General features: G+C 46.6%; 12 protein-coding genes and 2 non-coding genes across 17 annotated transcripts, besides 2 other annotated features; 7 read left to right on the top strand and 7 right to left on the bottom strand.

Annotated features, from left to right (window-relative positions):
* Positions 1–20: 20 nt before the first annotated feature.
* On the bottom strand, positions 21–2,853 carry Atg9 (Autophagy-related 9). 2 transcript variants are annotated; one of them, NM_137270.4, is made up of 1 exon: positions 21–2,853. In NM_137270.4, exon 1 carries the CDS (start codon positions 2,730–2,732, stop codon positions 195–197), a length of 2,538 nt encoding a protein of 845 aa, NP_611114.1. In that variant the 5' UTR covers positions 2,733–2,853; the 3' UTR covers positions 21–194. Both variants share the same exon structure in this region, with proteins under 2 accessions (NP_611114.1, NP_001261023.1).
* Positions 2,854–3,122: 269 nt separating this feature from the next.
* CG7747 (uncharacterized protein) lies at positions 3,123–4,989 on the top strand. The gene is made up of 4 exons (NM_137269.4): positions 3,123–3,250; positions 3,310–4,264; positions 4,319–4,470; positions 4,529–4,989. The coding sequence occupies exons 1-4, from the start codon at positions 3,219–3,221 to the stop codon at positions 4,941–4,943; spliced, it is 1,554 nt and encodes a 517-aa protein (NP_611113.1). The 5' UTR covers positions 3,123–3,218; the 3' UTR covers positions 4,944–4,989.
* CG30100 (uncharacterized protein) lies at positions 4,984–5,800 on the bottom strand. 2 transcript variants are annotated; one of them, NM_166161.2, is made up of 2 exons: positions 5,535–5,800; positions 4,984–5,479 (listed from the first exon to the last, which is right to left on the bottom strand). In NM_166161.2, exon 2 carries the CDS (start codon positions 5,436–5,438, stop codon positions 4,998–5,000), a length of 441 nt encoding a protein of 146 aa, NP_725560.1. In that variant the 5' UTR covers positions 5,439–5,479; positions 5,535–5,800; the 3' UTR covers positions 4,984–4,997. The 2 variants fall into 2 exon arrangements, with proteins under 2 accessions (NP_725560.1, NP_001286484.1); NM_001299555.1 differs by having other exon boundaries at positions 5,535–5,735.
* Positions 4,984–5,800, bottom strand: CG42372 (uncharacterized protein). 2 transcript variants are annotated; one of them, NM_001144205.2, is made up of 2 exons: positions 5,535–5,800; positions 4,984–5,479 (listed from the first exon to the last, which is right to left on the bottom strand). In NM_001144205.2, the coding sequence occupies exons 1-2, from the start codon at positions 5,700–5,702 to the stop codon at positions 5,441–5,443; spliced, it is 207 nt and encodes a 68-aa protein (NP_001137677.1). In that variant the 5' UTR covers positions 5,703–5,800; the 3' UTR covers positions 4,984–5,440. The 2 variants fall into 2 exon arrangements, with proteins under 2 accessions (NP_001137677.1, NP_001137678.2); NM_001144206.2 differs by having other exon boundaries at positions 5,535–5,735.
* Positions 5,779–8,326, top strand: asRNA:CR43730 (antisense RNA:CR43730). The gene is made up of 5 exons (NR_124571.1): positions 5,779–5,951; positions 6,031–6,129; positions 6,198–6,337; positions 6,507–7,507; positions 8,307–8,326.
* On the bottom strand, positions 5,920–7,933 carry JhI-26 (Juvenile hormone-inducible protein 26). The gene is made up of 3 exons (NM_079037.4): positions 7,645–7,933; positions 6,502–7,301; positions 5,920–6,325 (listed from the first exon to the last, which is right to left on the bottom strand). The coding sequence occupies exons 1-3, from the start codon at positions 7,879–7,881 to the stop codon at positions 6,043–6,045; spliced, it is 1,320 nt and encodes a 439-aa protein (NP_523761.2). The 5' UTR covers positions 7,882–7,933; the 3' UTR covers positions 5,920–6,042.
* CG30099 (uncharacterized protein) lies at positions 8,284–9,045 on the top strand. Its single transcript, NM_137268.2, has one exon. The coding sequence runs from the start codon at positions 8,329–8,331 to the stop codon at positions 8,980–8,982; it is 654 nt and encodes a 217-aa protein (NP_611112.1). The 5' UTR covers positions 8,284–8,328; the 3' UTR covers positions 8,983–9,045.
* CG30324 (uncharacterized protein) lies at positions 9,020–9,667 on the top strand. The gene has a single exon (NM_166160.2). The coding sequence runs from the start codon at positions 9,113–9,115 to the stop codon at positions 9,605–9,607; it is 495 nt and encodes a 164-aa protein (NP_725558.1). The 5' UTR covers positions 9,020–9,112; the 3' UTR covers positions 9,608–9,667.
* A 24-nt stretch (positions 9,668–9,691) lies between these two features.
* Positions 9,692–9,756: a mobile genetic element.
* A 46-nt stretch (positions 9,757–9,802) lies between these two features.
* Positions 9,803–13,818, bottom strand: CG9068 (uncharacterized protein; the record flags this gene model as incomplete). Its single annotated transcript, NM_137267.1, has 6 exons — positions 9,803–10,182; positions 10,276–10,957; positions 11,022–12,540; positions 12,600–12,939; positions 13,004–13,702; positions 13,755–13,818. 6 exons carry the CDS (start codon positions 13,816–13,818, stop codon positions 9,803–9,805), a joined length of 3,684 nt encoding a protein of 1,227 aa, NP_611111.1.
* Positions 10,999–11,456, top strand: asRNA:CR43728 (antisense RNA:CR43728). Its single transcript, NR_073880.1, has one exon.
* A 356-nt stretch (positions 13,819–14,174) lies between the features above and the next one.
* Positions 14,175–14,238: a mobile genetic element.
* A 68-nt stretch (positions 14,239–14,306) lies between these two features.
* On the top strand, positions 14,307–15,623 carry CG7755 (uncharacterized protein). The gene has a single exon (NM_137266.3). It carries the CDS (start codon positions 14,392–14,394, stop codon positions 15,526–15,528), a length of 1,137 nt encoding a protein of 378 aa, NP_611110.2. The 5' UTR covers positions 14,307–14,391; the 3' UTR covers positions 15,529–15,623.
* Positions 15,624–16,303, bottom strand: CG15705 (uncharacterized protein). The gene is made up of 2 exons (NM_137265.2): positions 15,950–16,303; positions 15,624–15,734 (listed from the first exon to the last, which is right to left on the bottom strand). Exons 1-2 carry the CDS (start codon positions 16,229–16,231, stop codon positions 15,702–15,704), a joined length of 315 nt encoding a protein of 104 aa, NP_611109.1. The 5' UTR covers positions 16,232–16,303; the 3' UTR covers positions 15,624–15,701.
* Positions 16,304–16,782: 479 nt separating this feature from the next.
* prim (primacord) lies at positions 16,783–17,238 on the bottom strand. Its single transcript, NM_137264.3, has one exon. The coding sequence runs from the start codon at positions 17,058–17,060 to the stop codon at positions 16,905–16,907; it is 156 nt and encodes a 51-aa protein (NP_611108.1). The 5' UTR covers positions 17,061–17,238; the 3' UTR covers positions 16,783–16,904.
* Positions 17,239–18,856: 1,618 nt separating this feature from the next.
* Positions 18,857–19,568, top strand: cato (cousin of atonal). Its single transcript, NM_057996.5, has one exon. The coding sequence runs from the start codon at positions 18,895–18,897 to the stop codon at positions 19,462–19,464; it is 570 nt and encodes a 189-aa protein (NP_477344.1). The 5' UTR covers positions 18,857–18,894; the 3' UTR covers positions 19,465–19,568.
* The last annotated feature ends 26 nt before the right edge of the window (positions 19,569–19,594 follow it).

Here is a 19,594-nt window from a genome sequence, read left to right as displayed (position 1 = left end):
ATAATAAAGCTGATCAATTTGATAATGCATTTATGTTTATTGCTTCTCGTTTAGTTTAGCTTAGTTTCAGATTAGTTTAGCTACGCACTAGACGACGTCGTTCGTTCGTTTACACTTTAAAATTTAGGTTAATCACTAATAGCAGAATGGGTGGTCCTTAGCTCTACAGGTGGTTAGATCCACTCTGGCCGCTGCTATGAGCGGATGCTACCCAAAAGCGGCGTGCTCTCGGCAGCCTTTGAGGTAATCACGGTATGGCGGGAGCCGAAGCCAGTATCAGCCGACGGAGCAGCTGGTGGTCGCGGTGGCCAATGGCTCGTACCAGGACGCTCGTCCTCGGCCTCGTCGATGCGAGACTGGCGCGCTTGGCGCTTCTGCTGGTTCAGCTCGTGCAAATAGAGGGCACTGAGGCACATGTCGGCCACGCCCACATTCAAGGGAGTGCTGCCCACGCGCGGGTCCACACCACAGAGTCCGTAGAGCAGTGTATCCGTCGGACCCTCCAAGCGGCCTTCAGCCCGGCTGAGGCGCAATCGGCGCATGCTGTCCAGCGGGCCGACACTGGCGGACAGATTCTGCTGCAACATCTGGCGGAAGTCGCTGGCTGCGACGGGGAATCCTCCAGATACCGGTCCTAGACCCGGACGCAACGACTGCGAAATCTCCAGTTGCTGGGGCGTCACCTGTGCGGTCAGCACAGAGTTCGCAATGGAACAATAATCCGCTCCCATGGTGCCAAATGAGATGAGGCTGTTGGTCAGCGGGTTCTCCTGCACCATCGACGTCTTGGCCTGGACTAGTTCACCAACGGCGTGCTCTCTAACGCCGCGCAGGAACTGCTTGGCCTCCTTGGGCATCTGCCACTCGGGATTGTTCAGGGTGAAGCGAAGAAGCGACATCTCCGTTTTGCCGCCGGCCAAACTTTGCTGCTGTGGCTCCTGCTGCGGCTGTTGAGCTGTAGCCCGGGTCATCTCCTCCAGTTCGCTGGTTAACTGCCAGTCGGGATTGCCATGCTTGCGAACATCCATCTGGGCAAAGGAGCATACGTTGCCCACTCCTCGCACGGATACGGTGAACGTCCTGAAGAAACGCACCAGCTCTATGGCCTTTGGCCTGAACACAAAGATCAGCACGAAGGGTGTGACGAAGGGACTGAAGATTTCGCTGAGTAGGTAGCCAGCCTTAAACTGAAAGAAGTTGCTAAACTCCTGGCGAACCTTTGTCGTGTGCGCCTGCTGCCGCCACTCGGAGGGCAGGTAGTGAACGTGCGCCAGAATGGCGGTCATTAGCTGCTCTGGGCACCAAACGAGATTCTCATCCGGTATTAGAGTTCTGCAGACCACACCTATGGCGCCGAGCCCTGCAAGGATGGCAAGCAAATGCTCCACCTGGAAGACGTGTTCCTCGTAAATGCCCAATGCAAGGATTAGAAGTAGTAGTCCTCCACTGATAAAGAGTAGGTTTTTGGCTATCACAGCGGCCAGTGGCGAGGAAAAGGAGTTGAGATAGCGGTCCGCGTAGTCATATGCCCGATTCAGCCTGGCATCTAGTTCGTGGTCCAGTTCATTAAAGTGGCGCAGGTAGAGGCGGCCGTAATTGGACCATGTACGCAGGCCAAGGGCACCAGGCTCCTTACGAAGAATGTTCGCATAGGAGAAACTGAAGTAGATAAGTTGCCATACGAAGATCACAGGCGCTAGGACCAAATTTAACAACGCCACCCCCAATATCAGTTTGGAGAGTCGCTGCGCCAGCTCCGTTTGATTGCTTCTTACCGCAAACTCATCACGCAGCTGCCAATTGTTCTGGAAGGGAGATCCAGGGCCGCGAAACAAGATGAAGTCAATGTTGAACAACATACCTCTACTCAGCGAGACCACTTCGCCATACAGCGGTATGTGGAACCTTACAGGCAGCAGTTGCTTGTTCATCAGTGCCACTAGGTAGTTCTTGAAGCGCAGAACTCGGTGATAGATGTCCAATTCCGTAAGCGACTCCTTGTCGATGCACATATGCTGTTCGGCCTGGACGCGACGAATCCGCTGTTGCACCTCGTGCCACGTAAAGTTGTCCAGATCCGAATCCTCGATATGAAGCGCAGAGTTGTAGAATCTCTTTATATCGGCGTACTGGGTAATATGGTACACCATTTTCAGAAGCCTTATGCCCAAATAGATAGCGGCTATGAACACAACCAGGTACGTGACCCAAGTGAAGTTGGCTAAGCACTCGCCTGTGGGGTACATCACATCGGATAAAGTTGTCTTGTTGGGGTTAAGTCCCCCTGGAGGGGTGTCCCCAAAGAGCACGTCAAATCGGACGCAGTGCATCACAAAGGCAAGTAGCCAGACGACGAAACCAAACTCCAGAACCTGTAGCATTTCGTCCACTACAATCACTGTGAATCCGTGCTTCTGCTGGTACTGATACATTCGCGAGAAGAACGAGTCAAGGTCCTCGATGTGGTTCCACCGCGCACGCCCCGTCTCCGGAACCATGTGGATCATGACGCCACTGTTTCGAGGCGTGTCCTCGCCCTCATGCTCGGTGTCGTGCTCATCCAGCGGCTGCTCCAGCCCGTGTTCACCGAGGGGGTCTAAATGCGCAGCAGCTGCGTTCGCTTTTGCGTCTTGTGTTTTGGATGGGCCTTGGCCTGTGGAGGGATGGTGCTCCAGGAACGGACTGGCCGCCTCCTCGGCCAGGGAGCGGTAGTTGATATGTGGGCTAGACATCGCCCAACGTCAAGGTCAACCGTTCTGACTATTTATATCGCTGTATAGTATAAGTTGGAAAATTCTTTGTTGTTTGATTCTGCTGAACCTTCTCAGCAAACAGCTGACTCTCCTAAGAGAAGTGTTGGCCAACGTCAAAATACTGGGTAATGAATAAGTAAGGCGAACCTCTTGCAGCGCCCAATGTGCAGTGTTCACACTGCCAGGGCATCTCTAAATAACACACATTGGAGAATCAAAGGTATCTTATAAAATTAATACTTATAAATAATTAAATTTGCATTTTTCTTGTTATTTGTTTTTATATTCGTTTTTAACTTTTTGAAATACTCGATACTTTTGTTTATGGTACCCGAAGTGTGAACAGCCTAGATATCCATCAACATAAATCTGCACAGAGTTGGCAGTTCTCTCCCGCATTTGTAAACAAACTATTTGTAGCTCTTACTTTATTGCAAATTTAATTTAAAAAAACAAACAGCCAAGATGGGTAAAAGGCAGCATCAAAAGGACAAAATGTAAGTATTTAGCACATCCAGCGAGTTATGGAAATGAAGACTACCCATTGCTTTAACAGGTACCTCACGTACACGGAGTGGAGTGAGCTGTATGGCGGCAAAAAAGTGGAATCCTTGGAGAACGACCATGTCAAGTTCAAGCGGCTGCCATTCGAGCACTGCTGCATTACGATGGCGCCCTACGAGATGCCCTACTGCGATCTACAGGGCAATGTGTTCGAGTACGAGGCCATTCTTAAGTTTCTCAAGACCTTTAAGGTGAACCCCATCACCGGGCAGAAGATGGACTCCAAGTCATTGGTGAAGCTGAACTTCCACAGGAATGCAAACGATGAGTACCACTGCCCCGCCTTGTTCAAGCCCTTCAGCAAGAACTCGCACATCGTGGCGGTGGCCACAACTGGAAATGTATACTGCTGGGAGGCAATCGACCAGCTGAACATTAAGACAAAGAACTGGAAGGATCTGGTGGATGACACGCCATTCCAGCGTAAGGATATCATCACAATACAAGATCCTCAGAAGCTGGAAAAGTACGACATCTCGACCTTCTATCATATTAAGAAGAATCTACGAGTCCTGACGGAAGAAGAGCAGCAAGAGAGAAAGAATCCAGCCAGCGGCCGCATTAAGACCATGAATCTGGAGACCAAGGAGACGCTGGAACAGCTGCAGCAGGACTATCAGCCAGCGGAAGAGGAGGCCTCCACTTCGAAGCGTACAGCTGACAAGTTCAACGCAGCTCACTATTCAACTGGAGCGGTGGCGGCCAGTTTTACGTCTACCGCCATGGTGCCCGTTTCCCAAATAGAGGCGGCTATCATAGATGATGATTTGGTCAAGTACGAGCGGGTAAAAAAGAAGGGCTACGTTCGTTTAAATACGAACCTTGGCCCTCTCAACCTGGAGCTCTTCTGCGATCAAACTCCTCGAGCCTGCGATAACTTCATCAAGCATTGCGCCAATGGTTACTACAATAATGTTATGTTTCACCGGTCCATAAGGAATTTTATTGTAAGTACGATCTCTTTTGAGAGAAACTTTAATTTACTATGGTTTTATCCACAGGTGCAAGGTGGTGATCCCACTGGAAGTGGTTCTGGTGGCGAGTCCATTTGGGGCAAGAAGTTTGAGGACGAGTTTAAGCCGAATCTTACGCACACGGGCCGAGGAGTGCTATCAATGGCCAATTCGGGACCCAACACCAATGGCTCTCAGTTGTAAGTACCACAAAGTGACATTTTTTCAATGCTTTTGCAAGTATACGCTGTTTCGTAGCTTTATCACCTATCGCTCTTGCAAACATCTCGACGGCAAACACACCATCTTTGGAAAGCTTGTCGGAGGATTAGACACTCTTCAAAAGATGGAAAATATCGAGGTGGATAACAAGGACAGACCAATTGAGGACATCATCATTGAGTCCTCACAGGTCTTTGTGAATCCATTTGCCGAGGCAGCCGAACAGTTGGCCAAGGAGCGCGAGGAGGAGGCGGCCGGCAAGGAGGAGATTGTCAAGAAGGAGGAGCAGCAAAAGCGCATGAAGGAGCCACTGAAGGTGTACAGAGAGGGCGTAGGCAAGTACCTGAAACTTCAGACAGTGGCCAAAAAGCCAGAGGCGCCACTTACATCCGCTCAAGCAGCCAAGAAGAAGAAACTGGCGAATGGTTTTGGAGATTTCTCCAGTTGGTAACCCATTGTTTTCCAAAAATAAATATTTAAAAGACCGTTTTAGAAGTAAAAGTTATCACTCTTTATCGGTAGATTTGGTTCCCCCATCTGTGCGCTCTCTATCCTGCCAGCTTTTCTTCATTTCTTGCAGCTTTTCCTGTCGCCGCCGCCGCTCAGTGGACTTTCTCTGCTCTTGTGCCTTGACTTGCGCGGCAATTGAATGCTCTCCGTTTAGATGCACGTCCAGTTTTTCCAGTAGAAGTTTACGAGCCTCCACTCGATTCTTTGATGCTAGACGATGTGTGTGACACTTGACCGTTATATTGGTGGGTAGATGGCGCAAGAACACGCAGTTGGATGTCTTGTTGACAGCCTGGCCACCAGGACCACTGCCGCGCATGAAGGTCTCCTCGATATCCGACTCCTGAAGCACGGGAAAGCGGGAGTAGTCCAGATTGGACTTGCAGCGCACAGCGGTCGGAGGCAGCGCCAGGAATCGCACCAGACCTCGCAGCATTCCTACAGAATGCGTCCCTTCTTTAGCAGGGTCTCTCCGCGCTGAAATATAAGTTCATTTTGTAAATCAGTTATGAAATACGAAAGTGGCACTTACCTTAAAGCTGAATTCCACTTCCACGGGATTCGTAAGGGAACGGTTGTCCCGAAACTCGTGGCGAACTCTTCCCAGAAAGTAGTTCTTGTCGGTCAGCTTTAGGTGATTGCCGTAACGAATTAAATGCTTGTATAAACGCAAAATTTGCTGCCGCGAAGGTTGAACCATTTTCATATTTCACTCTCACATGTGTGACAGTGCTGGTTAACGCAGAACTACAACAGGTTGGCAGTTCAGCAAAAACACAATCAGCTGCGGCGTTGTGCGATCAAAACAAAAGCAACAGTTATAAAAATAAACATTTGAAAAAAACGCAATGATAAGATTATAAATCTTAAGTAGCCCACAATTTACGATTCCCCCACCACTGTTAAAAATTCCTAGTCACGGTTAAACAGTGTATTAAACTCTAAATAGGTAATGCATGTCACTTTAACATCTATTTTATTATCTACAGTTACGCTATACCTGAAATGCCTGAATACTTTTACATTAGGCTATCAATTGATTACTCCTTGGGCAACTTGTCAAGATCAATGCCGTCATCAATGGACACCCCTGTCGCCTGGCTCAGCTCCAGCATTTCCTTAACCTGGTGAGCAACCTCCCTGTCCACAACTTCTCCACCTCGATTCATGGTCCGTTCGATGATTTCCTCGTCAGACAGTTGCAAGGCGAACATCTCCTCGGGCGAGATGTCCAAGGGATCCACCAAACTCATGAGGAAACTGGCCGATATGGATAAGCTGTACGGCAGGAAACGCACGTACTCCTTCAGAAGCTCACCGCGACTAAGAAATAGCGTAATTAGTATTATATTATTTCTTGGCAGTAAAAAGCTTTACAGGATTATCTTATCTTATCACATCGAGCACCTAATGAGTATTTTTAGATTTTTGATTTGCATTCATATCGCTTGTTTGAAATTTTAAAAGCTTATGAATAATGAATAATAATAACAACTCACCTTAGGAAATCCGGAACCTCCTCCTTGGCGTGCTCCCTATAGCTATTATGAAGCGCCAAGGTGTATTCACAGAAGATGGCCTCGAAGTTTGGATCGCGTACCTCGGCAAAAATGGACACGGCTAGAAAGACGTTGAGATCGACCATGGGAGAGGAGACTCGCAATGTCTGGTAGTCGAACATCATGATCTCCTGCGGCTCCTCCTTGTCATCGTACCTGTACGCCACATTATTCCTCACATAATCGCCGTGGCACAGGGTGGCCAGTGGCTCCCTGGGCGCCACCCGTTGCCTACCGTATTGCGAATAGTCCGAGATCATGAAACAGAACTTCTTAACAAACTCCTCGTCGATCTGTGGCTGATAGGTGGCCACCGCCTTGGCCGCTCGATCGATGCTCGTTTTCATGGTGAGCTTCCATTCCGGATGAATGTTATCGTTGGCATAGCGAGATTCCTTCAGATTGTCAGTCAGCTGGGCAAACTTTTCCGGGTTCTTGTGCTTCATGGCGTACGCAAAGCCATGGAACCTTCCCAGGTAACTCACGGCAATCATGGCGTGCTGCAGACTCAGACCCACACGATCCTTGGTGACCCGCCATCCCTGCTCCGCGAAATTCTCCAGAATGGCCACAGCCGAATGCTGGTTCAACTCGCCGTAATAGTACTTGGGTGCGGCAAACTTGCCATCGGTGAACTTCTGAAACTCTGGCAGAATTTCCGTATAGAAATTTATCTCGTTGGTAAAAAGGGGCCCAAACTGTATGGATTCATACATTTCTGGTGGCATAGCAGGTGTTTTCTACAAAAAAAAAAAAAAACAATTAATTATTGGTATTCTGGGGTCATTGCATGCCAAAGTAAACTTCATCATTAGATGTGATTTATTTTGAATTCAAAATCAATTCGCTTTGTTCTTTTGTTGAGATGCCTCCCTCTATTTCACAATGTTTGCCATAAAACCCACACTCTCACTAAGCTATCTGAGTTTGCTGGAAAACAAAACTGGTAAGTAGTACGCAGTTAAGGCACTTATATAATATAATTTAAATTCCGCGAGTATAGTAAATCTTTTCGTTGTGTTTTTAGATATCCAGATAGATTGTTTAAGATTTATTTATACTATGTGAATGGAATAAACCTACCTTAACCACCATTTTTCGCTGAAACTTTTGCCCGTCGTATTCAAAATTAATGGTTGTCCGGTAGCAAAAAGTTAGCATAAAGGCCTCCGAGTGGCCAATTACATCAATGTCGATGTCCCCCACATGGAATGTGGTCACCTTGGACTCGCTGTAGTTGTCCACCAGGCGCCCGTTCCTCAGAATTGACGGAAGAACCGTGTATCTCAGCCATTGCCTCTCAGCCTCGATCTTCTCCATTTCGTCGGTACTGACGATCCCAACCGCTTCGCTTGTGGATAGCGAATGAGCATAAACCATTTCATATAGCTCATTTTGTACTACTCTCCAAAAGCTCATTCGTTGTTAGAGATTACACGATAAGAGCGAATTGGAAATGAAAAGCTTTCTAATCATTAAAAGCACTTTATGGTTTATAGAGAAGCAGTACCTACCTAATGATTAGCATGATGCAATTTGGCATGTTAAAATGATATGATAAGATATCATGACGCAAAGATAGGGGGATACGCTATTTATTAGTTTTAATTAGTTTTTTTTTTTTGTTTATTGTGTGCAAAGTTTAATGATTCCTTTGGATTAAGTTCTATTTTCCATAATCACAGGTATCGATATATTTTTAGTCAAAATTTCCAGTTTTAGAAAAAGCTATCCTACCGTTGCAGTTCGACTATCGACCAACTACCAATGGGCCTCAACTGGTATTTACTCAAAACGACCGGGTCAATGACCAGGGCCAACACCTACGTTCGAAAGTTCACGAATGGATCGCAGCAAAGTCGAGATATCAGCATGCCATCCAAAGTGCCAAAGAGGACAAGTGCTTCGATCAGGATCACGGATTTGGATAACATGTCATATATGTCCTCTTCTTCGCGAAAAGGCAAAATAACGAGCGGCCGACACGATCAGTTGAAAATGTCGAAGAATGCTCAACACGACGATGTCGTCTGTCCAATGCAAGCGAGTAGGAAGCCCATCGAGGAGCCCACTGTTCGGGATTCGCCACAAATGCGCGAGTTCTTCGAGGAAGTGCGTCAGCGAAAGCTCAAGGATTACTATCTTCAGATGAAGGCTGCACAAAGAAATCCAGCGATGTCCCATGTGTGTCCGGATTGTGGTTTTGTGAAGCGGGATAAGAAGGATCTCAGCAAAAACATTTACTGCACGGGGGATAAACGATTGAGGATAAAAGATTGTGATCGGCATGGGGATCTCACCTGGCTGTGGAACTCCTCCGCTGCATATCCTCACTCTGCACTTAGTTGTGGATGCAGCAGAGGTGTCTCCAGCCACTTGGAAACTTTAATCAAGCTGCACAATATAAAATGTTTAATTTAAAATTTGTAATTTTTGATATCTAGTTGCCAAGGAGTTTGCTGATAATACATCTGTTTTTCTCCGATATTTAGTTTCATTCTGCAATCCAAATCGTTCGTACCTTTCCGATTTGAACCCCACTCTTTCCACAATGTTTTCCGATCCCGCCCAGGAGTCGGTTGCCACGCAGACGGAGGCACAACCGGTTCCGTCGCCCATCTGCACCCCACTGCTGATGGTGGACGAGGATGGACGAAAGCGGTACTGCTACCATGGTGGAAAATGCAAGTGTGCCACTTGCGCACAAATTCGTGCAGAGCAGGCAGTGAAACTCGACCAGGAGCTGCTGTCCTACATACCGCACTCGAAGCTCCACCTGGAAGTTCCAATCCGAATGGCCAAGCCGAAGCAGTATCGCCTGGAAGCTCGACGGGCTACTCCCGAACTGGCAAAATTTCTGCGGGAGGATCACGAGAGGCTGAGGGCGGAGTATCCATCGTACTATCTCCCGGATCGATACTTTGGTAAGAAATTCTACGAGTTGCCAGGACCGCAGCACAAGGAGACCCAGACGGACATTCCGATTGGGCGTTACGGCATCGATGGTTGTCCCTGTACCAATAAATCGCTCTGCTATGACTTGTAATCCTGGGCAGGACTCAATTGGGGAAAAAAGAGTTTAATAAAAGTTCGGAATGTGAGAAGTATTTGCATGTTTTTCAATAAATCACTATAGTTAATTTCCCCGACTATCACATACCCATTACTCAGCTAGTAGGTGTGCAAATTAAATTTAATGTAAATAAATTGATTATCACTTATGATAATAGTTATGATACTCCTATTTCTTGGGTAATTTGGAATAGAAATCCTCCAGGAAATCCTTTAATATCAACTTGAACTTTTCGCCGTGCTTGGCCAATAGCAACTTGGCCTCACTGTCCTCATTGTCCAGCATCTCATCCGCTTCCTCCAGCACCTGAAGGTAATGCAGCCAAGCCGTTTCCAATCCCATAACCTGCTCAAATGTTTCCTCGCTAAGCTTCACCTGGTATTTGTGCAGCAGAACGAAGAGTTCCAGCATCGGAGTAAATGCGGACTGCTTCACTGGCACATCCTTCAGGAGTTTTTCAAAGAGCTGTTTGGCAGCCACCGTTTCACGGATGGTACGAGGAACCTTCATCACATTACGCTCGTTGCGTCGCATATATCGGTAAACAGCTAAAATTACATAAAATATAGATTAGATCCTAGTTCAATGTCTTAGCTACATAACTTCTCAGAATTATAAGTATGTTGTTAAGAGGTACATACCTCCCATCAAATTGCTACCATGATCCAGCAGCATTTTAATATTTAGAGCCTGCCACTTCTCGATCCAATCCAGCATAGTGCTCTTCAGTGCATTCTGATTGATCAGGATAAAGTAAACGTTAGTGATGGCATCCTCGAAGATGACATCGTCCGCCAGGGCACTGTAGTGTTCAATTCCGCCTTCAAAGACGCCAGCCGTTCGAGACTTAGACATAAGGCGTTGCCGGAATTCCTCCTCTGTCGTTTGCCAAAGAACACGATTCTTATTCCACTCCGATTCGTACTTAGCTAGTTCCTCCCGCTGAATGCCAATCTCCGCTTGAATGCTTCTCATCAATTCAGAGCATTCCTGATCCTCCCGAAAAACGCTAGCGAATCCCTGGCGTTGCTGCTTCTTTGGGAGCTTTAGTTTATAACCCAATCGCGGAAACTGATCCAACATGCTGCGTATACTGTCCACGATTCCATTGATCATATCTCCAATGGCATCCATGTCGGGAGTAAAGACAATCCGACCATCTTTCACATCCGATTCGACGACAATAATGGGAGCGGATGCCATATCCGCATCGCAATGAAGGGCCTCATAGAGTTTGTTTAATGATCCACGAGCACTGGTCATCAAGGAGCTGGCTAGCATGTCATCCATATCGTTCACATAAGCAATCCATTCCGCAGACATCTGGCATATAACTAAATTGTGTCACAAAAAAGATTTTCAATTTTATTATAATTAATAAACTCACTTCGTCATCCACCGATTGAAATTGCCCACTAAAGGCTGACAGTAGCTCCACTACATGACTGTAGTAGCTCCTTAAGATGTCACCGGAGGAACTCAGCCTGCTGGACAACTGCTGTTGGAACACAGATATATCCACGGAGCCGGAAAATGCAAAATGCAGCAGACAAGTGCCGCAGATCTTCTCACAAATCCTGGCCACGCCGCGATTAGCGCGCTTGAATATAAGAACTAACTCCTGGAACTCAGCGATAAACTCTGTTCCATCTTCAAAAAATTCCTCGTTGAACTCGGAGCCATAGGTGATCTTAAATACCCCAGGAGCAAGCTGGCGGTCACACGCTTGGATCAGAGGACGAAAGAGTTTCCGTTCCCTATCGCTCAAAACAGCCAGAATGCGATTGTGACTTAAGGCCAGTTTGATTATACCATTATATAACGATCTTATAGTATCGTATCTTTCGTAAAGTTTTTTCATTGTGCTGGGAATGGCGAAGCCCATTCGCTCAAAATGCTGGGCTTGCTCACACAGTTCCAGAACGGAGGCATCGATATTGCACTCCAAAAGTCCCTTGAATTTCTTACTTCGCACGACTAGATAACGATCCAAACGCTGGCAAAGATCTCCCGAAAAGCCACAGCACTTGGCCACCCAGTCATCGTATGCAAGTCGAATTTCCTTTTGGAATTCGTGACGCAGTGCATCGAATTTGGCCAAAGCCGGAGATGATTCCTTAACAGCCGGCAACCATTCGGAGTTCTTCAACCGATCTCTTAGCCATGTCAGGCGTTCAAGATTAATCCGATAGCCGAGAGCTATGGATACGTGTTTTGATAACCAGGATTCTCGGCTTTGCTCCTCTAACAATTTTCTCGACGTAGCATCCATTTCCTTGGAGAACATCCTCCACAGCTTGCTTGTTTCCTTTAAGTATGTTTTTCTCAGTGTTCCCCTCTGGCGATAGGAGTAGAATAGCATGGCCTGCAGAGCCTCCAACATTTCCTCAACATTGGACACTTGCTGGAATACATTGAAGATCAGCCTCTGGACAGTCTCCTCCAGTTTCTGCATATTTTTGCGAAAGCCAGCCACATCTGCATACCAATCCGCGCGATGGACATTCAGGATATATGCCTGCGAGTTTTGCTGTAGCTTGTTCAAGGTGTCCAGAAACTGCACCTCCACACTTTCCGCAATCTTCTCCAGCTCCTCGCCACAGGTTCCGCCAAATACGGGTTTGGGTATGCTTCCGTTTTCATCCAGTCGGCCAAACACAATCATGGACTCACAAATGTCAATCACATCATTCAGACGTTCCACAAAGGCGTCGATGTGGTTAAAGATTAGTCCCTCATCCAGCTCCCACGGCATTTGTGTGTGTTTCTGGGCAAGATCTCTGGAAATTGTATCATAGATTCCCCTATAAGTCAGGCAGCACTCAATAGCCACGTTGCATATCCTAATGCCGAAACGCGGTTTGCCCGAGAGGATCTCCTCCACTTTGGTTTGCTTTGTGCAGAATCTGTAAGGAGCAATAATGTTGTATATATTATCCACTTGTGTGATTCATGTAATACTCACCTTATGATCTGATTACTCAAATTCCGAAACAATGCAGCAATTAGCCTAGTTGTATTGTAGTATTCCGAATTCAGCCAAATGAAACGTATGAGGTGGATAATGCGAGGTAAAAGTTTCGTCAAATCCGCCGGGCTTGTGGCCGCATCGATTTTGGAGCAGGGCTCAATGAGCAGATGAAGGTACTTAATATTCGACAGAGATTTATGAAGCTCCTTTCTGGCCCTCTCAATAAGTCCATCCATTTGTGGCATGTGCACGGATTGGGCATTGTGCAAGAGTAACAAAACCTTCTGAACATCCGAATGAGCCAATTGATCATTGATTCCTTGAAGGACTTCATCTAAATAGGAGAACACCATCTTCAATTTATATATACTTTACAGGCGCAACAGTTACAAACTTACAGCGATATTCCCAGAACTCAAACTCATCCCGAACGGTGACCAGATCATGTGGAACCGTCAAAGTATCGTCTGCCAGCAAAGTTCGAATCTGTGTGGTCCAGTAGAGAGCGATGCCCTCCAGGCTGCCGACCAAGTATCTATCAACGGGCCCAGCCGTCAACTCCTTGATGACAAAGGGGACGTACATCACGGACATCCCAGAGATTTGATGGTGCATTCCGCTGAGAAATGCCAGGAATCTGTCCATGCTGGAACAGAAACGGTTACGCACCGTGGCATTCCATTCGAGATAGTTCCGGAAGAAGGGGACGTACAAGCGATCGAGTAGCTCCATCAAGCAGCCATCCACATCGCTTGTCAAGGTGCCGAAGTTAATCTCATCGTGAAATCCCTCCACGCTAAAAATCTCATTCGGTTCGCGGCGAAAGTAACTCAGATCCGAGACACACATGGAGGGCATGCCCAAGCAGGCGGCTAGGGCATCCCTGTCGTAGTAAATGGTTAGCAGGGGCTCGTGAACCTCCAGTAGCCAGCCGCGGATGATGTCCAGAGTTCCCTCCTGCCAGTCCCTGTGATCCAAGCAGCTCAACACACTCATCCGCTGAATGTAGCCCACCAGTTGGTTCAGTTCCTCGTCGCTATACGATGGCTTTGGGGTCTCCGGACGGATCTCCTCCTGACGAGGTTCCACGCTGCGCTCTGGGTTCCAGGATTAAAAGAAGTTCTAGGGGAAATAGTGACACAAACTCACCCTCATCGTCGGTTAAATCGGAATCCGTTAGATGCTCATCTTCTACAGCGCTGGAGGAGGCCATTTCACCGAGTTTTTACTCACCAAAATTACAGAAAACTTAACAAAAATCCATGGCAACCGGAAGCCGGCCTTTCCGTTACTTTTAGTTCGCGCTAAACAAGTGCTTCATTTTCTAAGTGCATTTCCGGTGGGCTTTTCAAAAACATAATGACTATTGCAGTTTAAAAATACATTTACAATGATTCTTTTTTGTCTTAAAAATGTTTATTCTAAAAATGTAGAAATGTAAAAACTCTTCTACATCATTTTACATAGCCACTATTATCTAATGTCGAACTAAAAGTATGAAATGGAATCTTAAGCGATTTTTAGGGTAGCAAGCCTTGGTCACACCAATCTGCCCGAAAACGGCGCTTTATTTAAAAACAAGAGAGAATTCTATAGTTAAGTGCATCGACTATCAGATACCCGTTACTCAGCTGAAAAATAGCAATAAAAATTTCATTCTTTTACACTAATTTAGGAACTCGGACTTAGGAATAGGATCTCAAAATATTTGTGTATACAGTTGTGGGGGCAATTTGTGTCACTTGCTTACTTAGCAGATACATTCCTAGGATTCATCTTTAAAATAATGCTAAGATGCCCGAAAGTGACTCAGTCGATGCTGGCCAGGATCAGCGTCCGCCACTTCGCAGACGAGATCCACGGCAGTGTGCGAGCGGCCTACGCAAAAGGAGACGCTCGAGCTGATCCGGTCAATGTGCTGCCCAAGTCCAAGTACGGTGGAATCAATACGGTCTCTCTGGTCACGGGCACCACCATCATTGGCCAGCAGGGAGCCCAATTCGTGTCATCCCTGCTTTCGAGCAGCCGCGTCCCTGTGGAGGTCCAAGTCATCGAAGCTGGCCAAGATGACGAGTACTTCCACTCGGTGCTCCGGAACAGAACCGCCGTTCATGTGGACAATCAGGCGGACGCGGAAGCCAAGCAGAAGGCGCTCAAGATCTGCAATGATCTGGACTTGTACGTCTTCAAGACCCGGACACGCAGCTTTCCCGGCTTCAAGTGCCGCTTTCCGGGCGTGGACATCCAGTTAATCGGTCAGAACAACATGGGTATCTTCAACGAACTGGAATATTCACCCGTGGAGGGAGTGGTGGAGGCCCTGTCCGTCGTCTCCCAAAAAGGCAATGACAAGTATCTGCGGTACGCCTTTAAGGCGGCTGCAAAGGCGGGCCGGAAACGGGTGACGCTGATCAACAAGGCCAAGGAGTGGCCCATTAGCGATGGCTCACTGGTGGAAGCCGCACAGCGCTTGCACTGCCACTACAAGGATTGCCTGGAGCTGGAGCTCATGGAGGTGGAGGAGGCCATCAGCCGGCTGATGACGGAGCCCACCTACTTCGATTGCCTCTTCGCCAGCGAACGCTATGCCACATTCCTATCCGCCATCTGCAGTGGAGTCTGTGGCGGGGCTAATCTCTTCAGTGCGGTGGAGATCGGAGATCACCATGCCGTTTTCAAACCGCTCCAGACGAAACTATCGCTGACCAATTATGCCAATCTAAGTGCATACGGCATCGTGTCCACCATTGTGGATCTCTTCCAGCATCTGGGCCACGATAAGTGCGCCGATGCACTGTGGTGCGAGCTGAAGCGCACCATGGACGAAGGCATTCGCACCAAGGAGTTCGGTGGCCAGGATACCGGCGAGTATGTCATTTGCAACATCATCAACCAGCTGCGATGCCGAGCATTGGGTAAATAAAGATCCTGCCATAAAATATATGATATTGGGGAAAAAAAACTCTCATTAAATTGTCTGTGACCATTATTTTTCCAAAATAAAAACCAACTATTTTTAGTTTTTCTCGAAATATTTTTTTATCAACACATAACAATTTATTAGCTTACAACGAACAATAATTTTAAGGAAAGTTGTCAGTAGTTGCGATATTTTTGGGAGCTCTTCAGCTAAAGTTTAAGATTAAAAGAATGATTAGATTGTAATATAAGAAACTGAAAATAAGAATAAGTCTGATGCATTGGAAAACGTATCAAAAAGTAGTAGTAGTATTTTATTTAAATTGTTCTAGTAAAACTAAAATTTTTAATAGGCTTGTCCAAATGCATCAGAAATACGTGGTGCCCGAGTATCGGAAAGTGGACTTTAGCATCCGTAACCACACCTGCTCATCCTCCGAGCGCAGCCTGCTCTCGCTCATCTTCATCTTCCAGTTTTCCGAATAGGTCACCAGCTCCACCACCGTCTTGAATGTGACACTTTTCGATGGTTTAACGCCTTTCAGGAGTTTTGCCTTCTCTTTATTGCTGGGATACTTCATGTAATCGTATTCAACCGACTGATCCGCTACCTCATCGATGATATCCTTTTTGAACTCGACCTTCTGAGTTCCTGGATGTTTGTCCAGCTTCTTGGGTTTTAGGCGCTGTTTTACTGGGCTGTCCATGTTCAGAGGGGAATTTGGTATGATTTTGTTGCTCAGCTATCAAAAATGTATCAAAACATGAATTGTACTTGCTCAAAACTCAAATTCGAAGTGCCTGCTGCGGGTGTGTGTAATATAACATGATGTCCTCCCATTTGCACGTACAATTTGAATGGATTTATGTTCCAAGCCGGAGGCTGTAAACAACTACATAAATACCGAAGCAGGACTATCCTATGAAATGGATGGGGGCTACTCCCCAAATAAAAAGGAGCATATTTGCAGGCGCCAAAAACAAAAGCCCCAACACACAATTGCCCAGCATGTGGGCATGGAAGGCCCCCCCAGTCGATACTTTATCATCATGCAAATGGGCATTGTATTACTGCCCATATAATCCCCTTCAGGGCTAATAAGTACCATGAACGGAGTACGCCGCACAAAAACAAAATCCAACAATGGAAGCTGAAGGATAAACAGCCAGTCCCTTTGGCCACATCCTTGCCGTGGGCCATCTTGAGTTATGGCTCAATTCCAAAGGGCCAGCCAACGGGAGGAAAAGACAATCGTTTACAAGCACATATGAGTTGTAATTTATTCGCCACTAGAAAAGTTGCCTTTATTAAATTTTAGTCGAAACACACTCAAACACACAAACGCGCGCATCCTTTTAGCAGCACTCCTGGTGTCCTGGTCATTGCTCCAGCTCGTTGGTGGGTCCGTGGGTCAGCTTGGCTCTCATGGAGCCGCAGACCATCATGCAGGCGAACAGGGACAGCTCCAGGACACGGCACATGCAGTAGGCCACCACATCCACCAGGTGCTCCACCACTCCCAAGTACAGACACATCCGTGGCTGGGTGCTTCGCTAGACCAGTGATTCCCTTACTTATTCCAGTTACTTTCGCGCTCAGCTGAGCTATCTATCGATGTGTAAGCTGGGTGCACTCCTATATCCTGATAAGCTTAAACCTCTAATGCTTAAGTTCACCGTGTTCACAGGCGACCAACTCTTTTCTTCAAATGATAACACTGCGCTGCTCGGCTCGTCATATATATTTAATCCTGTTGCTGTATCAGGACACGAAGCTCCTTGTCGTCCTCGTCTCGTGTTTCCCCACAAAACCGAATGGGAGCCGAGCACAAGCCGTCGAGAGAGAGAGAGATTTCCATGCGAGGAGTGTAATGATAACACGGAGACAATTATCTATTATATAGTATTAAAAATGTTTAAAATATATTCAAACATTAAAAAACACCTAAAATATAAATTTTCAGTTTAAACCATAAACTTATAACGGTTCTGAATGAGTGTTGAGTAAAAAGGTTATCCAAAAGTAAACCAAAAATTTTTGTACATCTTTTAGGATTTAACGAATACTTATACTAATAGTTAGTTAGACGTAGTGTCTAATATAATCATTGTATACTCAAAACATGAAAGCACGCTTTTCTTTAAAATAAGTGTTTATGCCAAAAAAAAGATAGTTTCGCTCAATGTGCAGTGTTGGTACATGCGCAAACTGGTCTTCAATCCAGAGCAACAGGAGCCAGAGATAAGGATTAAAAGTAAAGAATATTGAGAGCAAAGGAATATCATATTTAAGATATTCGGCCAGCAAAAAATATAAATGACTTTACAATAATCACATAAAGTGGAGAAGTATTTGTCAGATTTGGCACACATTTGATGAATTTTGGGAAAACTTATTTTTTAGTTAATGAAATAAATGAAATGCTTCCTTTCAAAATTAATTTTATTCAACATATTTACGAAGCATGTTTTACACTGAATAATTGGCGATTCGCTTTATGAAAAGAAGACATATTTGGTAGTGAAACAAAACATAATATATATGGTATGGTTATAGTAATAGTAAGATATTTTTGTGAAACATAAGGCAATTATCAAACGCATCAATAGACTATTTTTCATAGCCACTTAATAGTAAAGGAAAGATCTGTTCAATTCGAGTTAATAGTTTGATTCGACAACTGGCTAGACGGCAAATGTCGTGTGCCTGCCAAGGACTTCAAATTTCCAGGACCAAAGGCAACCACTGAGTGCCATGGGCATCGACCATATGTTGGTTCCTAACCGAAGTCAAAGTCGGGTCGGTGCAGCTCAGCACGGCACAGCAGAGTACAGCATATGGTCACTAGACGCGAGCCACAATGCAGTTCGCCAGCGGGTTAATTGATGGCCCATGCCAACCAGTACAGTAGCTCATCCTCGCGAGCTCCGAGCCCCCCACCCCTCCACACGCTCGTGTGCCGTTGAGCGTGAAAGTCACAAATTATGGGCGACAGAGGGAGAGGGAGAGAGAGAGAGGGGAAGATCCCATGGCATGATAGTACCAATTTGGCAAGATATGACGCGTGCCTGGCGCGAAAGAGATGGCAACAGGCGAAGTGTAGGCGTTTCACCACCGAGCGAAAGGGAGGGAAACATATCTAACCCCTAAGTCACCCCAGCTCCTCGGGGAGATCCTTTGGCCGGGCCATGGTAATAGCTGCGAGGATCCTGGGGCCAGGGGTCATTTGCGGGCCATTTACACAAACTTGGTCAGAACGGCGGTGAAAATATTTGTAGAATGCATCTCGCGGGGGTTGACCGTAGTCAAGTCTGGATCCGATCGGATCGTTTCAGTTGCAACGAAACTTTCAAGCCGCTCGGATCTGCAATGAGCTACTACTACTCGTCTGCCTCCGAGGAGGATGGCAGTTCCCAGTACCTGGGCAGTCCCAACTACAACTTGACCCAGTTGCCGCCAGTTTCTGGCCAGGATTACGGACAGGGGGCTTTCTTATCGCCGGAATGGCAATTCTTGGATGCCGCAGGCGGAACTCAAACGGAACTAGGACCCATCATGGAGGCGCAAGGACAGCACACCCAGCCGCAGACCAAACGGCGGAGTAACAGCTTCACAGGATCGGACGGTAGGAAGAGCAGTCCAGAGCAGACCAATCTCAGTCCCACGGTCCAGAAAAGGAGACGACAGGCTGCCAATGCGCGGGAAAGGAAGCGGATGAATGGATTGAATGCGGCTTTCGAGCGCCTAAGGGAAGTGGTGCCCGCTCCGTCCATTGACCAGAAATTGTCCAAGTTCGAGACTCTCCAGATGGCCCAGTCCTACATCCTGGCGCTGTGCGATCTTCTCAACAACGGGGACGTGGAAGTGGATGCCGCTGCATACACCATCTTCGGCGACAGCGATAGTGGATTTGGATTGAGCGGAGGATCCTTGTCATAGATGGATGATACTAGACTAAAGTTATGTGATTTTCTTCTTACTGTAGATTAAGTTAAATATGTAATGAAATAAATTGAAATGTTTAATTGAATGCTAAAAATAATTTCAATTTCAAAGGCATTATTCATGG

This window comes from Drosophila melanogaster, chromosome 2R (assembly GCF_000001215.4).
Source record: "Drosophila melanogaster chromosome 2R".
In the NCBI taxonomy this organism is placed as follows: domain Eukaryota; kingdom Metazoa; phylum Arthropoda; class Insecta; order Diptera; family Drosophilidae; genus Drosophila; species Drosophila melanogaster.
Note: the sequence above shows the minus strand (reverse complement) of the source record. Positions and strands in the feature narration are given on the sequence as shown.